Source organism: Dermochelys coriacea, chromosome 11, assembly GCF_009764565.3.
Source record: "Dermochelys coriacea isolate rDerCor1 chromosome 11, rDerCor1.pri.v4, whole genome shotgun sequence".
In the NCBI taxonomy this organism is placed as follows: Eukaryota; Metazoa; Chordata; order Testudines; family Dermochelyidae; genus Dermochelys; species Dermochelys coriacea.
Window position 1 is genome coordinate 32,228,547 of NC_050078.2, and position 17,575 is coordinate 32,246,121.

The following is a 17,575-nucleotide window of genomic DNA, read 5'->3' on the forward strand; positions in this document are numbered from 1 at the left end:
AGGGCAGATTGCAGAGGCCCTGGAGGTTTTTCGCCTTCCTATGTAGCATGGGCCATGGGTCACTTGAGGGAGGATTCTCTGCTCCTTGAAGTCTTTAAACCACGATTCGAGGACTTCAATAGCTCAGACATAGGTGAGGTTTTTCGTAGGAGTGGGTGGGTGAGATTCTGTGGCCTGCGTTGTGCAGGAGGTCGGACTAGATGATCGGAATGGTCCCTTTTGACCTTAGTATCTATGAATCTATAAAACTCTATTCAAGATTGTGGGGGAGTATTAAATGGCCTACGGCGCATTCCATAAGAAATACATTTATTTTTAAATGACCGTACTGACTGAGAAGTAAATAATTCTATGAAGTATCCTAAATTCACAAAGTTATCTAAATTAAAGAAGTTTATTAAAAATTTTCCTATTATAGTCCAGAGGCTAGTCAAAGAGTTCTGAAATCCATGATGGATCCTACATTTTAAAGACTGTAGATTCCATGTCCCTTCTTGGAAGTTTCAGTGGAGGAATTTTTGGTAAAATCTCTTTAGCATAAAGACTTTTATGAAGTCCAGCTTCTCGAAGAGCTAGCTCAACACGAACTCTAGGGTCAGAAATGATCTGTTAAAATAAAATATCATAATGATGAACAGAAACAAAATATCATTATTAATACTTTCTCAAAAATGTAACAAATATTTGTGTGTGTCTCTATAAATTACATAAAAACCTGTGCTAAAAGAACATTAAAGTTGAAAAATCAAGGACTCAAAAGATAGAAAATGTCAAAATTAACACTGCCTGTGCAATCTTATTTCAGTCTCCTTGTACATATATGATCATGAAGTTAAAGGTTATGCATATTTTTCCCACAGGATCCCTGCTTCATGAGTTACTTAATATTGCTTTTTATTCTCTACATTTGATGTGTGGCTGCAGGACTTATTTAATGCATGCCATCCTAGCCCTGCACTGAAGATAGATTTACTAATTTCTGTCTGGGATTTTTATGGTGTTCACACCATAGTTATCTGAGTGTGTTTGACAAATATTAATTAATCTGCACAACCCCTTTGTGAGAAAAGGTGGTTGTGTTATCCCCAACTTCTATGACAAAATGAGGCAGGGATCCTACAGAAGACAGCCTCATTCACTTCACAATCCTGATTTATTCCCAGAGTACCAGCGATCCTGAGCGCTGAATGAGACAGGGGTCCTGTGGAAAAATTGTATGTGATCATGTAGTTAAAAACTATCGTAATGCATATGCAAAAGGAAATCTTAATTCTGGTATTTCCTAACTTGTCAGTGCTTGACTTTGTAACATTAACTTTTTTTAAAACATATTTTAATGTAATTGCCTAATTAAAAAAATAAAACAGAAATTCCATCATATGGAACCATTTTGACTCCCAGCTTGGGCCATCAGCAGGGTTCAGATCTTAAAATTCACATCACAGACCTCTTCCACTTGAATTAATGAAGAAAAAGGTAGCAGTAGGAGCCTGTTAACCTATATGCGGACAGGTCACCGGGGTGGTGGTGGGGGAGGGAGATGAGATACACATTTTGCCAGTGGGTTTCACAGCTGTTTGCTGACAAGCAGAGGAATGTGGAGACTAAGAGTACCTGGGCTCAATTCCAGGAGCTGTACTGAAGATTATCTGCCCTCTGTTTCAATCCTTCAGCTCCTACTCCCTCTCTGCTCCTTATCCACTCTCATCCTCTGCCTCCTGCAACCCTCCCTTCACTCCTCAGCCCATTACATTCCAGTGTGCCTTCTTCCTCCCCATTGCCTGGGGACCAGCAGTGGAGTACTGAGGGCACAGGAGAGAGAGCCACACTGTTCTCAGTTCTGAGCTCAGTACCACAGTGGTCTACAGTGTCAGAGAGGAGCAATTGCAGGAAAAATCCTGCTCTGCCCCTGCAGCCCTGGGATAGAAAATGCTCAGTCACTCTGTAGGGACAAGCATAGTCTGGCTGGCATGTAGGAGCTATGACAAGATGGAGCACACTCACTGCTGACACACTATTTGAATAATTTAGCTGCCACACTCTAACAAGTCTCTAGTGGCCATGTACAAACTGAGATATTACAGAAGCTTCTAACTTGGCCAAATTTGGGTGAATTTCCACATGGACAGCAAAAAGAATATCCCTGACACTCAGGTTACTGCCTGACAAATTTTGAGTCCTTTTTCCAAAATACAGAGGCACTAGAGCTTTTTGATGAGACAGTTCCAATTTTTTTTTAAAAGGGCCAAAACAATTTATTTTTATTTTGTTTTCTTCTTGGAAGGAGCTGAACGATTGCTGCTGAAACTTAAAAAAAAAAAAAAAAAAGGCACAGCTTATGGCACACTCAACATTGAAAAGTCCAATATGAATGCTTAAAATTTGGCAAAGTTAAAAGAAACTGAAAACAAGTTCTCATAATGGAAAGTATCTAGCAGCCTTAACTAACAGCATCATTTAATTTTCAGCAGATGCGGGGCTAAAAGTTATACCTCACAATTATACCAATAGTGTAACTTACGTTTTTAAACAGACTTTCCACATCATTATTCTAGAGCATGGATAGTGTTTTTAAACATATGGTTATTGCTTTTGGGAAAAAATAAATCAACCGATAATGCTGTTGTACTACTGTTTAATTTCTATTTCAAAACTGGGAATGTCCTCAGCAATCTGATTCTAACTGAGAGAAAGAGTATCATTATTTTAATTTGATGTTTTCCCTTCACACCTGACGAGGCTTGTAGAGGACCCATCCCAGACAATGGAATAATTTGCCATTTCATTGAAAGATATCTACTGCTTAGGGTTTTATAGCTATCCACCCAACAGTGACTCTCACTTGATGTAGTTCTCCACAGAGAAGGGGGAAGCAGAACAACAATCCTTTAGAGAAATGCAACATACATGTCAGAGTTTACTTTTTAATTTTAAAAATATTAAGTAGATATTAGGGCTGTCAAGTGATTAAAAAAATTGAATAGAATACCATTTATATTAATATTTTTGGATATTTAACACATTTTCAAATATATAGATTTCAATTACAACACAGAATACAAAGTGTACAGTCACCACTTTATATTTATTTTTGTATTATAAATTTGCACTGTAAAAATAAAAGAAATAGTATTTTTCAACTCACTTAATACAAGTACTGTATTGAAATCTCTATCATTCAAGTTGAACTTACAAATGTAGAATTATGTACAAAAAATAACGACTTTCTTTCCATTTTGTCAAATCTGCAGTGAAAAATGTTCTTAAAATGAACATGTTGGGTCATCATCCGAGACTGCTATAATACAAAATACATGGTAGAATGTGTGTAAAACACAGAGCAGGAGACATACAATTCTCCCCTAAGGATTTCAGTCACAAGTTAATTAACACATTTTTTTAACAAATGTCATCAGCATGTCCTCTGGAATGGTGATCAAAGCATGAAGGGGCATACAAATGTTTAGCATATCTGGCACGTAAATACCTAGCAATGCTGGCTACAAAAATGCCATGTGAATATCTGTTCTCACTTTCATGTGACACTGTAAATAAGAAGCGGGTAGCATTAACTCCCATAAATGTAAACAAACTTGTTTCTCTTAACAATTGGCTGAACAAGAAGTAGGACTGAGTGGACTTGTAGGTTCTAAAGTTTTACATGGTTTTGTTTTTCAGTGCAGTTATGTAACAAAAATAATCTACATTCACAAATTGCGCTTTCCATGACAAAGAGATTGCACTACAGTACTTATATGAGGTGAACTGAAAAATATATTTATTTTGTTTATCATTTTTACAGTGCAAATACTTGTAATAAAGTGAGCACTGTATACTTTGTATTCTGTGTTGTAATTGAAATCAATATATTTGAAAATGTAGAAAAACATCCAAAATATTTAATTTCAATTGATATTCTATTTTTAACAGTGTAATTAAACAGCGATTAATTATGATTAATTTTTTTTAATCGCGATTAATTTTTTTTAGAGTTAATCGTGTGAGTTAACTGCAATTAATCAACAGCCCTACTCGTTTCTCTCCACTATTTCTGGTTTCATACGTGACAATAACTTTCTATTATTTATCTTTCTGTTAATGGAATATTCATTTGTACACAGACTATACAAGATAGGCAATTACCTGTTCTTCACTGTATGTACGTAATGTAAACAGTGGTCTTTGAAGAACACATTCTTCTTCAATTCCAATGCCCATTTTAGCTTTAGATGCCACAGTATCAGCCATCATTCTTGCTGGATCAATTTCAGCAACAATAGCAACCTAATAACATAACATAAAAATACTTATTAGTCAAATAGTTGATGCTATCTAACTGGAATGAAGTGGACTGGTGTGGAGAAAAGTTCCTTACCAGTAACAATTGTCCTTTAAACATAGTCCTTGTGCAGCTCCACATTTGTGAGATGTAAGTGTGCCCATAACAAACTTTGAACCACTCTGAAAAGCAATGCAACCTCTGTGGGTCTAAATGATTGGTCTCCAAGCTATAAAAAGGATGTGTGACCTCATCTTCCCTCAGTTCCTTCCACTGAATCCAACAATTTCAGAAAACTCTGAAGAAGCAGAGAAATAGGGGGGCCCCCACAGGAAGTGTGGAAATGCAGGAGCAAAACAAGATTCATAAATTATTGATAAATAACTCCTCTTTCTCCAATAATTTCCTCTCAATATGACTAGAAAATTAGCTATTTAAGAGAGAGGAACTAGCACTACAATCCCCCAGGAGGGGGACTGAGAAGGGTTAATTAAACAATGATTGCAGAGCTGATCTCCTAGAACAGGCAGCAGGGTGAGATTCCAAATCAAAAGAATGGTCCTGCAGAAAGATATGTCTAGATACCCACAAATGATAGCTTTGCTTAATCTCCACAATGGGAATAGTACTGGCTGGAGCTTTTGGTAGAGGGTAAGAGGATTCATGAAAATTTCGCAGAAATTCAAATGTGATATATAAGGCAAACAGCAATTTGACAGGAGTCCTGAACATGGTGTGGTCAATCTTGTTAAAGTTCAAGTCAAAAGATGGAACCGCTTACTGGACTGACAGAAATACATACGTATGTCCCTTCAAGATCCATCATAAGATGACATCAGGCAGAACACAAAAGAAGAATTTTATAGAGCAGAAATAGCTGCTAAGGGATAACAACATAGATCCCCTGACTCCTCTGAACTGAATTGACTAGTCCAAAATTTCAACATAGGCATTCACAAAAGAAATAACCTATTGATTACAGCTTATGTAGAGATCATTGTCCACTCCAACGAACAGCAGGCTCCCATAGATCCCTTCCTAAACTGTAGTAGTTTGTTCTGAAGTCCTTCACAGCACTGAACACCTGTCACTATCTAGGCCACTATGTGATGTAACTACAGATCTGGGCAGCAAATCAATCTCGTTTTTAGGACAGTCTCCTCAGATCAAAACTGCTCAACCAGAGAGGCCTCTCCTTGGATTCATGATGCTTCTTATAGCATTTGGATGACAGCACCACCAACTGGTGCTGAGACAACTCATCTAAGCCATATCTTGTTCTCGAGCAGCCAAGAGAAGACCTAGCACCTCAGTATTTTATTATTTATTTTACTTTTATTTTATTTATTTCATATATACAATGTGCACAACTGAGTGAGTGCATTGTATATATGAGGGGAAATGATGGTGTTCTCGGGGCTCTAAGGAAGATGTAGGGACTCTTCCCAATCAAAACCAACAACCAAAAAGTGATGAAGGAGATGAAAGAAGTGGACTAATAACTTAGTAGTTATATTAAGTAACAGTCCCTACTTACCTACATGTCTCCACCTTTAATCCAGACCACATCACACGATCCACTGTCTACAGCCAAGCTCTAAGATACAACCGCATTTGCTCCAACCCCTCAGACAGAGACAAACACCTACAAGATCTCTATCAAGCATTCTTAAAACTGCAATACCCACTGATGAAGTGAAGAAACAGATTGACAGAGCCAGAAGGGTACCCAGAAGTCAACTACTACAAGACAGGCCCAACAAAGAAAATAACGGAACGCCACTAGCCATCACCTTCAGTCCCCAACTAAAACCTCTCCAGAGCATCATCAAGGATTTACAACCTATCCTGAAGGACGATCCCTCCCTCTCACAGACCTTGGGAGACAGGCCAGTCCTTGCTTACAGACAGCCCCGTAACCTGAAGCAAATATTCCCCAGCAACTACACACCACACAACAAAAACACCAACCCAGGAACCAAACCCCGCTACAAACCCCAGTGCCAACTCTGACCACATATCACCATCATAGGACCTAACCACATCAGCCACACCATCAAGGGCTCATTCACCTGCACATCTACCAATGTGATATATGCCATCATGTGCCAGCAATGCCCCTCTGTCATGTACACTGGCCAAACCGGACAGTCTTGATGCAAAAGAATAAATGGACACAAATCTGATATCAGGAATCATAACATGCAAAAACCAGCAGGAAAACACTTCAATCTCTCTGGTCACTCAATAACAGACCTAAAAGTGGCAATTCTTCAACAAAAAAAACTTCAAAAACAGACTCCAACATGAAGCTACAGAACTGGAATTAATTTGCAAACTGGATCCCATTAGATTATGCCTGAATAAAGACTGGGAGTGGTTGGTCATTACAAAACCTAAATTTAATTTCCCCAATACTAATTTCTCCCTACTGTTACTCACACCTTTTTGTCAACTGTCTGTAATGGGCCACTCTCTTACCACTTCAAAAGTTATTTTTTCTCCGGCTGTTAATTGATTTATCTCATTAGACTGACCTCAGACTTGGTAAAGCAACCCCCATCCTTTCATGTATTTATACCTGCTCCTGTATTTTCACTCCATGCATCTGATGAAGTGGGTTCTAAACCACAAAAGCTTATTCCCAAATAAATTTGTTAGTCTCTAAAGTGACACAAGGACTCCTCGTTATTTTAGTCCCTACTTTATTAAAGAGTCAAATCTAATTCTTCTTGCAAAGCAGTATAAATCACAGTTTTCAGACAATTTTTATGTAGTTTCTTTGTGCTGTAATATATACAAATGGCCTAATACTGTTTTGTAAAAATACAGCAAACTGCATGAAGAAAAGTCAATCTGAAGTAGCATATAATTGCTGACACCTCATCAGATAACTAATGCAAGCAAAAAATATTAAAACTGTACATCTCTCTTTAACCAAAAGGTGATATCCAGTTTCATCATGTCAAAAAGATAAACTACCGAATGGACTTTCTAAATATCTTTATCTGCTTCAGATAAAAACTAAAGGATCTATTTCATGGAGTAAGACCCTACCAATATTGGGTGAAGATGGAGAAAAATGATTGATTAGAGGAATAGTTAAGGTGGAACTGTGTCATCGTCATCAAAAGCTTTTTTGGAGACATTTTAACCTTGATGTACCAGTCACAAGCATAGTGGTAGCTCACAGAATTACTGCCACCAAGAAAATATACTTTCTTGTATGTAACCAATGCCAATATGATTCAACTGATTTAATCAAGTGTGTTTGGAACATACAGTAGAATGCCAGGGTAATGATCCCCTCGGGAACAGAGGTTGTTCCTAACTCTGAAATGTTCGTAACTCTAAACAAAACATTATGGTGGTTCTTTCAAAAGTTCACAACTGAACGTTGACTTAATACAGTTTTGAAACTTTACTATGCAGAAGAAAAATGCTGCTTTTAACCATCTTAATTTAAATAAAACAAGCACAGAAACAGTTTCCTTACCTTGTGAAAGAATTTATAAGGCCATAAACAGGCCACTCAGGCCTGGCTCACACACTGCATTGGGCTGCCTATGCCCCAGTGCAGAGCATGTGCTGGGGGTGGGGTCATAGGAAATTCTGCTATGGTCATTCTGGCTTGTATTGCAAACTGCAGGCTACCCTGGGGAGGCTGCTCTAACACAAGGGCTATCTGAGTTACACTGGGTGCTGTTTTGGCCCCCAGAGTAGCCCACAATTGGAAAGACATAAAAAGTGGTTTAAATAAACTTTTTCCTGCTCCCCACCCACACTCTGTGTTGCACATTCTAAGTTGCACTTCCAGGAGTACAGCATAGAATCTCAAGTACTGGATTTCCCTTTTATTCTTTGAAGACAAAAAACAACTCAGGGAAATTAAATTAAAAAAAAATTGAATGTAACATAAAATGTTTCAAAGACCTATGTTCAAAGGTTAGGAAAAGAAAAAAATAAAGTTATCACAGTAAATTTTACTTGGCAACCTTGGATAACTGCTGTCTGGAATACAGTTTTTTCATGAACTGCACCAACTTCATAGAGAGTTAAACTCAATCCTGTGCAGAGAGCCAGCACAGGGCCTATATACCACTTATGCTCATTTTAGGGGCTTAAGTGGTTCATAAGCCTTGTGCTGGTCCTCTACACAGGATTGAAACTAAAAGGAACAGCAACAGAAGAAAAAAAAGGGTCCCAACTCAGAGAAATTAATGACTATCCACTTCCAAATGTCAACAGATTCCAATGTGTCATTTAATATGTTAATGCTCATATTATCAGAAGTACAAAACACAAAGGGTGTGTAATGTGGCAGAGATGTTACTGTGAAAACCTTAACTTTTTCATTCCTTGATTGCAGAAGGATTGCTTTTGTAATGTGTTATATTAATGTAATTTTATGTAGCTTAATTGTATATTTAAATACTATACACAGGAAACAAAATCACCTGTTGCCTGAGGGCTTCAAGACGTCTCTCTCTTTCTTCTTTCTCATGGACTTCTTGAAGGGACAGTTCTTTTCTCTCCATCAGGCGTTTTTCCAACAGTTCTTGTCTAAACTTAATCCTGTACAATAGAGCATTATATATATAATGATGAAAACACTGGGCAAGTTGTATCAAACTGTGGTTTCAAGGTTTCTGTTTGAAAACCAGGGTGAAATTCTTTATCTTGTTTCATGAATAATATGAGGTTTCCTGAAAACACCTGAAACTAACTCATTTAACTATTTTACCAGAGTTTAAAGAATGGATAATTATCCATGAATATTCTCACAATTATCAGAACACATTTATGGATGCTAGTTTTTGTCCAATATTCTCTATAATGTATTATTATTTTTCTTCCATTTTCTTCACTAACAACCTTAAAAGAAATGCACTCTGACATCCAGACATGGCAGCAAAAACATGACTCTCCCTATCCTTCCTCTTTCCATTCAATAAATAGGCAAGATCTCTAATCTTGCTACTTGTAGAAGTAAGTAAAGCTACTGATTGTATTGCCCTAAAACAGCAGAAACCTGCTTTGTCTTTTTGCATGAGGTAGCATTTGCCCTCCACTATATTCATGGGACAGACAGACACACACCCTCTTCCTCAAAACTTTTAACTTTCTTTTGGGATATGCAGTAGGAAGCACTGCAGAAAAAGTGGGGATTTTTAATACTTTTACTCTTAGAAAAAGAAAGAGTTTATTAAACTCAAAGGAGAGCGTAACTTGTAGTGTAAATTGCAAGGATTTGGAACAAGCAGCCAGTTAACCAGGCAGTTAGAAAAGACCATGGCTGCAATGGTCCAAGAGCAATTAACAGGACAAACTGGTATGACCCAAGAAGATGGTACAATATTACTCAAGGATGCACAAGACACTCTCTAAATTTGTTTCAGAGTGGTAGCCATGTTAGTCTGTATCAGCAAAAATAACGAAGAATCCTTGTGGCACCTTAGAGACTAACACATTTATTTGGGTATTATGTGTTTATTTGGACAAATTTGTTCTTGTTGTTCCTGTATTTTAAATAGGTTCAGACTCACAACACAGGCCTCGGCAATATTTTTGTTTCAAGGTGAAAGCCTAATCTGCTTCTTGCATAAAGTGAGAGGACATGAAAATCTCTTAATAAAAATTCAGAATTTTCATTTTTTTTAATGAAAAATGGCAAATGATAAAATTAGCATTTTATTGAAAGCCTTTTATGCAGCTTTAAATGCTTGCACTACCATACGGTTTCTAAAATTATCCAGTGCTATTAAAAATGAGGCTCAATGACCTGGAAGTTGCCAGGAACTACCAAATTAAAAACTTAAGGGACATGTATCAAGGCCTGATTTTTAAGTGACTTGTCCCTACTGTAGTCATTTACACATGTATAAAGCGAGTGTGAAACACTATCACAGCAGAATGCAAAGTTCATGTAAGAATCTACCATTCACTTTGCACAGGTGTAAATGATTCCATAATGTGCAAAGCAGTGGAGAATCAGGCCCAAAGTTTCTGTTTCTTGTTTTCTGACCAAGCAAGGGCTGAAAGTGTTGAAGAAATGGCACTCCTAGCTCATGAGAAGAAGAAAGAAGATCATCAATCATATTATCTTGAGAAGATCATCATGTTGTTCATGCTGTCCAGTCAGGAGCAGCATTAACAAAGATCTTTAGCTTCCTGGTCAGAGGATAACAGTAGTGATATGAAAGCTACATACACAACAGGGAGGAGTTTTAATTTGTAAATATATTCTCAGTTGCAAATAGTATACCAGGTTTAAAACAGCTTAATAAATATTTTATAGTTGGCTTTAAGTGTTTCACTTCTGCTGTAACTTCACAGTATCCACATGATACTTTAATATTTTTGTTATACTTACTATATTATACTAAATAACATTTTAACTACTGTTATTTCAAAGTAAATTTTAATTTTACAGCAAAACATTTTAATGTTTTAATACTCAATTTTGACTTTAACAAACAATTTAGTAAATAACAATTTTAATAAGCAACAAGCTGACAAATGAGATTAGCTAATTAGTTTCAGCAGAGCTACCTCTTGAAGTATTGTGGGTACACACTTATGTAATTTCTGATAAGCATAATTTCATTAAAATTCTGCTTTCAGACATTGTCATAACTATTCAAGAAAAAACTAACATGCTTATTATAAAAGTTTTAACAGCACTTTTAAAAATGTTTGTAATACATGTTTTTTTCAGACTATAATCAGTTATTGTTTGTTACTGTGATTAGAATAAATATGTCATATATGCAGTGGGTACATGTAGTGTTTATACAATAGGACGGAAGCTCAGAAGATGTTTCCATATCTGACACTCACTTTTATGACCTTGCCAAGTCGTTGGATATCTGGGCCTAAAATACATCACAAGTTGGGCCAGGTTTTCCAGAAGTAGCCCCTTGCTGGCATCCATAAAATTTATGGGCCAAATCTTCAACTGGTGTAAATTGTCAATTGAAGTCAATGGAGGTATGACAATTTACATGAGCTCAGGATTCGGCCCAGTGTGTGTACAGGGAAATTGGTACAGTATTTGCACATCAAGTACCCATTTGCACTTTCAATGGACCAAATGCTGATACCCTTGTTGATACTGAGTAACCCATTGCTCCACAAGTGGTTCCTATTGGTTTCAATGGGACTACTTGTGGAGAACGATACTATTCAATGTCTACAAGCATAACCTACCCCATTTATCTCACATGTATATGCAAATGCAGGTTTTGTCTGTGCTAATGTGGGTACACATGTGTATGCAACTCAGTCTCCACTTGAACATTTTTCTTACTAGGTTTCTGTATTTATGGTGGGAGTCTCTCTCATTGTGGGATAGTTACCCTTCAACAGACTCTATTACTTACAAAAAGAAGCTACAATCTTCCTTAAAAAATTAAATAAGACTATTAAAGTTTAGTAGTCAGTAGCTGTGCACTATTGTTCTATAATCTCTTTCACATTCCTTTACTTTCCGGTCTTTTTAGAGCATTTGTGTAGAATGAACATCAGAAGTTTAGAGCTTCAAACAATGAATGATTCAGCAGTCTGCTGCAGTGAATTACACTTTGATTTTCTATCAGAACAGAAAACTATCAAAGTACAAATAATTGACACTACCCCACAACATGGATTTTTTTTAAAGTTTTAAATAGTACAGCAATAATTTTACATTTCTTCATAAAGTCAGAAACTGTAACCTCAATAAGCTTCAAAAGTGAAGTACTTAGTCTTTAAGAGGAAAAAAAATCTTATTTACGGTCAGATTCACTGGCACTCTCTGGTAATGCAAAGCTGCTGTAAATCTGGTTTACTCGTGCTTTGTAATACAAGCAGCTACAGCACACAAGTAAACCCCTGGAATATAGTCTTAACGTGGTGACAGGATCATCCATGTTTGAGATGAAAAAGACTGATCTAGCCCTTCTCCCTCTCAATGATAATTTCATAGGCCCAGTTATCCAATTTTAACTTTAATTCAGAAAACTTTAGTTTTAAAAAAAAAAAAAAAAAGACTATCTACCTTTTCCCATCCCATTTGCCTGCTCCTATTTTTGTGTCTTCTTCTTTGCCACCTCTTGTATTTAGAATAGCCAAACAATTCGTGTATGCCAAACACCTTTCCTGTCCTCCTTAAAATCTACTGAAAATCCATTAGATCAGCAAAACATGCCACCTATAATGACCACTATGTCTGTCTAGTACTGTATTGCTCTGTATTGTCCCCATTCTTAGTTTTTTAAAGCCCAATCCTACAAAGTCTAGGACTACTCCTGCTTTAGAATTAAGCACATACCTAAGTCTTCACAGCATTGTGACCATTAACTGTAAACTCACTGGATCATGTATTTCATTTTAGCTTGGCATACTTATACTGTAGAGTGCCAGGCAGCACACATGCGGCACTACAGTACCTAACAACAGTAACACCTCTTTCCTTCTTTGATTAATGTTAGTGAAGAAATCTGAAGAGGAAAAGAACTACACAATTCCAAAGAATTAGTATCCTCAACAAACAGTAAGTAATTTTTCCTTTCCTTACACTGTTTTATCATGTATAGTATGACAAGTCTGGTAAACTTAAACTTGAGCATTTACTTACTTTTGATTCATAATCTCACCTCTATTATTTCTTTACTGAATTGTGCCATTTGTTTATTTTATATGTTATTAGCATAATCCTTTCCTACTACATGATGCTATATAACCTAATATCTATAGCCCTTCTAAACTCATTAGAAAATAACTCATGCACTGCTTATGTATCTTTTGTAATGGATAGTAAATTGCTCATAAATACAAGGACTAGATTCTGGTATGTTGTGTGGCTGTTTTATACTGCACTATCACTGGAATCAGCTGCATCACTGACATAGCTGGCCTTAGCAGGATCACCCCATTGTACAGCGGTCCTCGTATAGCACTGAGTCAACGCAACAGCTTCTACACATCCACCTTCTTACTGTTTTGTTTTTTTAACTACTGCTGGAAAACAGAATAAAGCCTCTCTGCCCTTGACCCTTAATTAGCCTCGGGCACTAATTTCAACTGGATCTCAGTCTCAAACATTCATGGCCTTAGGTAAAGCACAAGATTAATGACTTCAGTGCAGTGAATTAAATGAAAAGCCATTGCAGGTGTGTTAAAGAGGTGGCAAACAAATATACATAAGTAAAGAACACTGAGGATGTGGAACAGAGGACAGAATGGTTCTCATACTGTAACAGACTGACAATATCTTGCATAAAATTTATTGAAATAAAACTAATTCAGTATGGTTTAACTTAACATCTTTGGAGTTCATTGTATTGAAAATGCAACTGAGTGTTTTTGTGGAATTGTATGAATTTCCATGGCAAAGGTAAATAGGAGAACAGCAGGGGGGTAATTTGAAAATTCAGGTTTTAGCATCTCCAGAGAAGCCACCATCCTGGAAGGTGAGCGTATACTAATTCAAATTGGATTCCTCAGAAACCAACAGACAAAGAAAGGGATTTTGGATAAATAGCCTGGTTTTAAACTGGCTCCTGGCTTTCTTCCTGTTCCAGAAAATGGACAGGACCCCTGGTCCACAGAGGGCCCCAATCCTTAGGGTAAAGTTGCTATACTATCAAACTAATAAATTGCAATGCATGTCAGACATTTTCTTTTCTCATTTTGAACTATACTGGTTCCAAATTGTGGAAAAACTATAACCAAGATGCTCTTTTTTCTATATATTGAAAATGCTAAAATAATTCTTTTTGGATGGGGGAATCCACCCAGATCTACTGAAAACTCTCTTTGGAGTGGTATAGTATCATATATGAACAAAAACATCAAGATTCATATTGTTAATAGTCTTTACATACATAACTAAATTTTCAAAAGTAGCTAGTAATTTTGAGTGTCTTAATTCTTGGGCATCCAACTTGAAATACCTTAAAAGGATGTCACCCTGACTTTCAGAGTGTTGGGGCTCAACATTTTCTGAAAATCAGAAATTCCCCCTTTTTGAGTGCCTAAAAAAAATGTCCAAAAAATCAAAGTATACAAAATCACTAGTCACTTTTGAAAATGTAAGCCACAAGTATGTATACATTAAATAATGTATCTTTAAAGCAGGAAATCAATTCTATATAAATGTCTCCCCTTACTTGTCTCTCAGATTAGAAATAGTTCTATGAGATGGAGGAATGAAAGGTGTCATCTACATGAAACTACAATGGAGTCAAAGGACTCAGTTATAAATTGTTGAATACTGTTCTAGTTGCAAAAATTTGCAGTTCACAACAGTATAAAGCCTTGTATATGTTTAGTTCATATGTATACACAAATTGGGCCAGGGAGCTGTGTTGCTATTGGGTTCCATAATCCTGTATGGTAGGACAGGGTTCCATTGCATAATGGGAAAGAAAAAAAGAACAATCAATTTATCCCAAATTTGAGGCAATTGAGCAAATCAGATCAGGAAGAGTTACTCATTCTTGCCTGGTTTCAGAGTAGCAGCCGTGTTAGTCTGTATTCGCAAAAAGAAAAGGAGGACTTGTGGCACCTTAGAGACTAACAAATTTATTAGAGCATAAGCTTTCGTGAGCTACAGCTCACTTCATCCTTTTCATTCTTGCTTGTTCATCTATTCACTTTTCAAGGTTTTTTGTTTTGTTTTGTTTGTTTTAATACCTTTCTTTATCTTTAGTTGCTTGTTCAATCATTAATTTCTTCAGTTCTGCCAGACGATGTTGATCTTTCTCTTCCATTTCTTGCCACTTGCGTTGTTTTTCAGCCCAGTATATTCTCACCTGGAGTTTGTATGAATGAAATATACAGATTAAAACAACAGAACATTTATAAACCAAGATACAGGGCTGCAAAGCAAGAGTAATGCCAGGGAAAACCTGACATCTTGGGTTTTGTAATAATATGTAATAATAATTTTAAAAAAGCATATTTGCCTATGTTAGGAAATATTAACAAACTACACTCTAAATGTGAAGCTGCAAAAACTGCTATTGAGCAGAAGAGAGTTTGTGGGGAACCCCCCATACTTGAAGAGAAAAATTGCCAACTGGTATGTTTCCTTTCTTTTTCCATCCTATCCAACAACAGCAACTACAGACAGCATTATTGCTCCCCCTACCAGGGAGCAAGGAAACAAAATACATGGCAATCAGAGCACCTCATTTTCAGTTTGTACAGCTCCAAGTGGCAGTCCTCCAGGGGAGGAGCAAGGAATATGGGATGAGAGCTACGACAAACAGAATTACCAGTGAGTAATTGTTTCCTGTTACTATGGCCCTCTTCATCTGTTCTACCCAGCAATAGCAATTACAGAAAGCAGACATCCCATGAAATAACTAAAGAAGATGGATGGGCTTTCTTCAGATGCTTGGAGCGTCAGACATGTCCTCACTGACATTGCTTTTGGTCGGACTGGTAATGCCAGATAAAGATGAAAGGAATAGACAGTCTTTCAAATTTAGGTACAGAACTGGAATTTCAATGATGCAGAAAATTCGCATGCTACTTACTGAATGAAGATCAGCTCTGTGTAAGCTTGAAAGCTTATCTCTTTCACCAACAGAAGTTGGTACAATAAAAGATATTACCTCATCCACCTTGCCTCTCTGAACAGCATTTGGTAACTTTGGATATATTATTTTGTCCTAGTCAAAGGCTAATAGGATAATGTCTGATCCACAGAGGTTTGTGTGTCCTACAGTCCATCGTTGCATTAACCATCAAGACCAGTGGTTTTCAAACTTTTTTCATTTGCGGACCCCTATAAAATTTCAAATGGAGATGCGGACCCCTTTGACATCTTAGACAGTCTGCGGATCCCTGAAACCACTGTTCTATGGTAACATCAATCTTGAAAACCACTGTTCAATAGTAACAACAACCTTTCACATTAAACTGAAATTAAAATTGTAAATATGTATCAATAATTTAATGAAGGAAAAATTAATAAATCATAGAATCTTTATATAAACACACAACTGTCTGAAAACAAGAAAATTCAAAGTTAAGGGTGCATTTTAAATAAAATTATTTTAAAATTATGGAAATACAGAGCTAAGGTATCCCAAATAACTTTAGCTTTGCTCTCTTGTGCACTTCACTGTGAGAACTCTCCATGTAAAGTTCATATGTATCTTATATACTCTGAGGCTCCATGGGAATGAACCTCAAAAGGGCTCCCATCTGCAGATATTCTGTGCTTCAGCTGTGTACCAGAGTCCTGCTTCTGCACCACCTCAAGTCAATGGGAATTTTGCTATGGACTTCAGTGCAAGCAAGAGCCAAGTTCTGTGTAGCTTAGGAACTCACAAAACAAAAGAGCTCCAGTCATGGATCTTAGGAGCTCCACAGAATATCCATACAGCTTGGGACACAGACTTTTAGTTATTATATACATTTTTAAAGTCCTCATAAATAAAACATTTAAAATCAATGTTATTCATTTCAAAGTACATCAAGTCCCTGGATAAAGAGGAAGAAGTCTCTAAATTCACCCCTTCCCCTGCCCAATCCCCAGTGAGGAAGGTGCTAACTTAAAAAGGAAATAGTTTAGATGACCATTCCTTGCAAAACCTCTATGAAATGGCAATAAAAGTAATACATTATATGTCACAGAAATACTCTAGTTTTAAGCTTTTCTAGAAGGCTCCAGTTTGCAATGGCTTTCAGGACATCAGCCCCTTTAAAATGAGCTGTTCCATTTTTGCAAACAATCCTTTAGGTGCTGTGGTTCAGGAAAAAGTAGATTTTCAGAAAATGCTGCTATTTCATTAATCCCAGTTTCCCTGCTCCACAGGGTTAAAATTTAATAGCAAATCATAACTTTATTTAGGCCATTTTTATATGCACAATCCAAAACCAAGAACAACTGTACAACTCTGGTTATTAGAATATTTTTATTAATTATTACTTGACATTTATATTATTAAATAAAATCTCTCCTATTGCATTAATTTCCTTGCATTCCACAGACTTGCTTAAGAAAAAAAAATTCTTATCAAATGTAATTAGAGTCAATGTAATATTTTTGAAATGTAATATTTGAAAATGAAAACAATTTGGGACTAGCAAATTGTAGTAGATATGACCACACTGTACAATATAGCACTGTCTGGAGTATGTCAAGTACAGTATATGTAGATTTAATAACATTTTACCCATTCTCCATTGTGTGGAACTATTCAATATACCAACAGCGGTACAGTCTGTGTAGTATGCAGATACATCTTATAACCCTGTGGATCACAGACTTTTTTGCTACCATATGGAGTGTCTACAAGA

At 36.6% G+C, this 17,575-nt stretch overlaps 1 protein-coding gene across 1 annotated transcript in view; it reads right to left on the minus strand.

Annotated features, from left to right (window-relative positions):
• Positions 1 to 257: 257 nt before the first annotated feature.
• Positions 258 to 17,575, minus strand: part of CCDC148 (coiled-coil domain containing 148) — a 156,376-nt gene continuing 139,058 nt past the window's right edge. Inside the window, exons 12-15 of the mRNA XM_038422028.2 lie at positions 14,957 to 15,075; positions 8,737 to 8,854; positions 4,144 to 4,284; positions 258 to 606 (exon numbers count right to left, since the gene is read on the minus strand). Of these exons, the coding sequence (XP_038277956.1) occupies positions 460 to 606; positions 4,144 to 4,284; positions 8,737 to 8,854; positions 14,957 to 15,075 (525 nt within the window). The 3' untranslated portion in view covers positions 258 to 459. The remainder of the gene's footprint in view (positions 607 to 4,143; positions 4,285 to 8,736; positions 8,855 to 14,956; positions 15,076 to 17,575) is intronic.